The following is a 584-nucleotide window of genomic DNA, read 5'->3' on the forward strand; positions in this document are numbered from 1 at the left end:
AGGTGGCAGGCACACAGCCTCACCAGGCAGGCGGCAGGCACACAGCCTCACCAGGTAGGCGGCACACACACAGCCTCACCAGGTGGCAGGCACACAGCCTCACCAGGCAGGCGGCAGGCACACAGCCTCACCAGGTAGGCGGCAGGCACACAGCCTCACCAGGTAGGCGGCAGGCACACAGCCTCACCAGGTAGGCGGCAGGCACACAGCCTCACCAGGTAGGCGGCAGGCACACAGCCTCACCAGGTAGGCGGCAGGCACACAGCCTCACCAGGTAGGCGGCAGGCACACAGCCTCACCAGGTAGGCGGCAGGCACACAGCCTCACCAGGTAGGCGGCCAGGCACAGGCTGGTGCGGCCCTCGGCGTCCTGGCTGTTGACGTTGGCCCCCATCTTCAGCAGCAGCTTTGCCGTGTCCACCTGCCGCCCAGACACTGCGTGCATCAGGGGTGTGCACCCTGGAGGGAGACAGTCACAGCCTCCGAGGACGGCCGACGTGGCGCCCGGGCCGTCTTCCTTTACCTGCTCTGTGCTCTGTGCCAATAAAGACCTGGCCGCCCCGCCCAGCTGGGAGCGAGACCCTC

The 584-nt window shown here is 67.8% G+C and overlaps 1 protein-coding gene across 1 annotated transcript in view; it reads right to left on the reverse strand.

Moving 5' to 3' along the window:
• ANKRD55 (ankyrin repeat domain 55) overlaps positions 1–584 on the reverse strand; it is a 24,605-nt gene that overhangs the window by 22,914 nt on the left and 1,107 nt on the right. Inside the window, exon 2 of the mRNA XM_014546037.1 lies at positions 272–458. Coding sequence (XP_014401523.1) covers positions 272–458 — 187 coding nt within the window. The remainder of the gene's footprint in view (positions 1–271; positions 459–584) is intronic.

This window comes from Myotis brandtii, unplaced genomic scaffold (genome assembly GCF_000412655.1).
Source record: "Myotis brandtii unplaced genomic scaffold, ASM41265v1 scaffold426, whole genome shotgun sequence".
In the NCBI taxonomy this organism is placed as follows: Eukaryota; Metazoa; Chordata; class Mammalia; order Chiroptera; family Vespertilionidae; genus Myotis; species Myotis brandtii.